Here is a 4,226-nt window from a genome sequence, read left to right as displayed (position 1 = left end):
GTCTGTGGATGCAGTTTCTCTGAATTGGTTTATGTATTTTCTCAGTTAAAGAGGTTTGCCCATTTTTTTTCCCCTGAAGCCTGTACAGACTTGCTGTACCTGGTATTTGTCTGACATGCTACAATCTCTATACAGCTATAAAAAGTTGGAATGCTTGCGATGTTTCTCAGTGGCCCCTACAAGGAATCCAAATTGCCATTCCCATCAGTGCTCTGAAACAAGTGAGACAACTAACTTCAGGCCTCTCTCCGAAAAACTACAAAGTAGTCTCCATTGTCCGTTTTTCTTTTTCCCTCTTGAGGAAGAGATGAGAGTTGGGAATTTTCTCTTGATCCAGACACATGGTGGTAGAAAGAGGAGGTAGCTATGGGAGGTAAAGTGTCATCAATTTGCGTAAACACTTCACTTACTGTATCTCTTCTTGGCATTGTGCTTGTCTGGAGTGCTGACACCTATTATCTGACTTCTGTTATTTTCAGAAAGGAAATTTGGCCTATATATTCCCATCTCCATGGAGGAACAATGGCTTAGGGATTCGTATTTTGACATCATATCAATGTTCCTCTTGAGTAATTGTCATCATGAAATCATGCATCTTCTTGGGAAATTTTCTTGAGTTTTTTATACCAGCAATCACATCTCCCTGGGGGAAAAATGCACTGAACCAAAACTATACTCTCCCTCACACTGTCCTCTTCTGCAATACTCTGTGGAAGGCAGCCTTCACTTGAGCATTCCTTACACTGTAGACAAGAGGGTTCAGCAATGGGTTGAATAGAGTGTAAAACAGGAAAAGGATTTTCTTCTGTTCCTCTCGGTGGTTACTGTCAGGGGCCAAGTACACCATCATGGCTATGCCAAAGTAGAACCCAACCACACAGAGGTGGGAGGAGCAGGTGGAGAAGGCTTTCTTGCGGCCCTCCTTTGACTGGATCTTTAGGATTGCCCAGAGGATGTGCACATAGGAGACCAGCATCAGGGAAAGGGGCCCAACTAAAATAAACACACCTTCAGCAAAGAGGAACATTTCATTGATCCAGATGTCACCACAGGTCACTTTGAGAACAGATTGAATCTCACAGAAGAAGTGGTTCACCTTCTGGGGCCCACAGAAGGGCAGCCTTAGAAACAGACTTACTTGTACTATGGCCAGGGAAAATCCACACACCCAGCAAGCGATGGCCAGAAACGTGCAGACTCTCCAGTTCATGATGACCGTGTACTGCAGGGGATGGCAGATTGCCACAAACCTATCATAGGACATCACCACCAAAATCAAACACTCTATTGAAGCAAAAGTCAAATTAAAAATCATCTGCAACGTACATAAGACAAAGGAGATGTTTTTTGTGTGTTTCACTAGATTTGCCAGCAGATTGGGCAAATTGCTAGAAGCATAGGATATGTCAGTGATGGCCAGATGAGACAGGAAGTAGTACATGGGGGTGTGCAGTCTAGGGTCGAGGCAGATGAGACCCAAGATCATGCCATTTGCCAGCAGGTTGAAGGTATATAACAGGGAGAAGACACCAAACAGGACCAATTCCATGTCTTCACTGAGCTGGAATCCTACCAGGATGAATTCTGCGATCCATGATTGATTGCCCTCCATTCCTAAAGACAGTCTGTCAAGGAGTGAAGTGTGATGGGAAGGTCACAGCTGGATAACAATGAAAATAGGAGTTATTTATCTGAAAGGAATGAAGAGGAAGCTGGTATGCTTATCCCTGCATTACTGACATTTTTTCTAAGTTTCTTCACCTTTTTTTTTTTAATGTGAAGTAATCCAAAATTTCAGATAAGTATCAGGGACTATAAACTATACTACTGTATAGATTATACCAAATTGTTTTTTCAATTTTGCCTTATCATTTATTTTCTCTGTGTGCACATAGTATTAATTTTCTGGAGACCACATAAGACTAATGGGAAACCTTATTCACCTATTGGCAATTTACATCTAAACCCTTTGGAATATTTTCTCTATAACATGTATACTTGCTAATGTATTCTCAGCATAATTACCAAAAACAGGAGATGTAACATTAACATGATTCACTACTCTAAGTACAGCATTTCCTGCCCTTGTAGTCTAAGGTTCAAATTCAACATCACATATACTAATCATTTCCTCTAATTTTACATTCTTTGCATTTCTTGTCTTGATGGTGATATTTTTGAAGAGTATGAGTTCTTGTTTTGTAAAGTGTTTCTCAATGCATTTTTCCATTTATTATCCATGTTGTAATTCAGATTAAACATTTTTTTAGCAGAAAAAAAGTGTCCTTCTTAATGCCCTCCATTAATACACATATAATGACAATTTGTCCCAGTAATGTTGATGTTGTTGTGGATCATTGGCTAAGGTGGTGCCTCCATGTTATTTCCATTATAAAGTTTTTAATCCATAAAGTTTTAAGTACTTTCTTTCTTCTGGCTTAACAAACTATCCTATACTCATTTTGTACACTTCCCACTTCAGCTTGGAAGCAATTATTTCACTTAAAATATGTCTTCTTGTATTGAAGAATCATTAAAAATATCTGCTTATATTGGGTGTTTAATAATAATTTTTTATCATCACTTTTGCCACATTTCTGATATCCCCATGCAATAGGGATAAATATAATTTGGGACAGTATATAGATTGCTAAATGGATAATGGATTCTTACCTTGACTTGTTTAATCTTAACACATTTACTGACTTATTTTGGAGAACAAAATCTATTTAGTAAATGAACATTACATCATAAAGAATGATCTCAATCTTATACAGTAGTTTTTTTGACAATGTAGATTTAGTATCCTCAAATCATAGTAATTATCTTGCTAACCATTTTTGATTTTCTTGGTTTTCAGGTAATTATAGTCTTTTGGAAATTTTAGACTTGTAAATTAATGTTTCAATCATCTGGTTTACACAATGGGTAAAGAGGCATCTACATCATATGAGATTCTAGCATCAAGTTTTCTAAGTATCTTAGAGAAACATAAAAATTCATAAAACATTGATGAGAAAATACATATGTGAAATATATATCCAAAGCTGATGATTGTTAATAATTTCTATAAACAATTTTCCATTTTCACTGTACCTATATTTTCACATATATATTTAAAATTATATGAACAATACTGTGTATCTCAGTTCAGTTCAGTTCAGTCCAGTCGCTCAGTCATGTCCGACTCTTTGCGACTCCATGAATCACAGCACGCCAGGCCTCCCTGTCCATCACCAACTCCTGGAGTTCACCCAAACTCATGTCCATCAAGTCAGTAATGCCATCCAGCCATCTTATCCTCTGTCTTCTTTAATTTAGAATAACATCAGGTACATTTTTCATATCAATTATTTTTTTGCAATATACTTTGAACATCTGTAACTATTTTGTTGCATATGAACATTTTATTTAGTATATCACCTTCTAACTAGGTTGTTTGGATTATAATGTTACAGTGACTAAATTTTATATATATATATATTTTTTATGTATATTTTCTTTTCTTATACTAATTTCCAGGACATGGAAATTCTTGGTCAAATCTATTCCTTCCTTTCTTCCTTCCCTTCCATGCTTCCTTTCATTCTTTCTTTCTTCCTACCTAGCTATTTATCTATCTTTCTATTTACCTATCTAGTTTAAAATAGCCTAAATAAAATTTCTTCTTTCCAACAGAGTCATTAAAATAATAGTAGCTCAGTAAACAAAGGATATGCTATTCTTTACTGGGGCAGCTCAGTAACTGAGCTGCTGCTGCTGCTGCTAAGTCACTTCAGTCGTGTCCGACTCTGTGCGACCCCATAGACGGCAGCCCACTAGGCTCCCCCGTCCCTGGGATTCTCCAGGCAAGAACACTGGAGTGGGTTGCCATTTCCTTCTCCAATGCAGGAAAGTGAAAAGTGAAAGTGAAGTCGCTCAGTTGCCTCCGACTCTTAGCGACCCCATGGACTGCAGCCCACCAGGCCCCTCCATCCATGGGATTTTCCAGGCAAGAGTACTGGAGTGGGGTGCCTTTAGTCAGTGGATTGGCACTCATTCTATCCTGTTTTGTGTTGGGACAAATTTTCTATCAGATCAGTAACCTTGAGTCTAATAATTATGCATATTAGATGATAGCGTAGGAAAGATTTAGTAAGAAATAACTATATTACAAAGCTCTTACACTGTTTTGGCAAAGAGTTTACTATAACTGTTATCTGAATTCTGTTTTCTAGTATCAGTCA

General features: G+C 37.6%; 1 protein-coding gene across 1 annotated transcript; it reads right to left on the bottom strand.

Annotated features, from left to right (window-relative positions):
- Window positions 1-682: 682 nt before the first annotated feature.
- Window positions 683-1,612, bottom strand: LOC133246879 (olfactory receptor 2A2-like). The gene has a single exon (XM_061415457.1). The coding sequence runs from the start codon at window positions 1,610-1,612 to the stop codon at window positions 683-685; it is 930 nt and encodes a 309-aa protein (XP_061271441.1).
- Window positions 1,613-4,226: the final 2,614 nt, after the last annotated feature.

Source organism: Bos javanicus, chromosome 4, assembly GCF_032452875.1.
Source record: "Bos javanicus breed banteng chromosome 4, ARS-OSU_banteng_1.0, whole genome shotgun sequence".
Classification (NCBI taxonomy): domain Eukaryota; kingdom Metazoa; phylum Chordata; class Mammalia; order Artiodactyla; family Bovidae; genus Bos; species Bos javanicus.
The sequence above is the reverse complement of the archived record's forward strand: the minus strand, read 5'-3'. Positions and strand labels throughout refer to the sequence as shown.

Coding starts and splice junctions, on each gene's coding strand:
- LOC133246879 (XM_061415457.1), bottom strand. CDS start 1,612: ATGGAGGGCAATCAATCATGGATCGCAGAATTCATCCTGGTAGGATTC.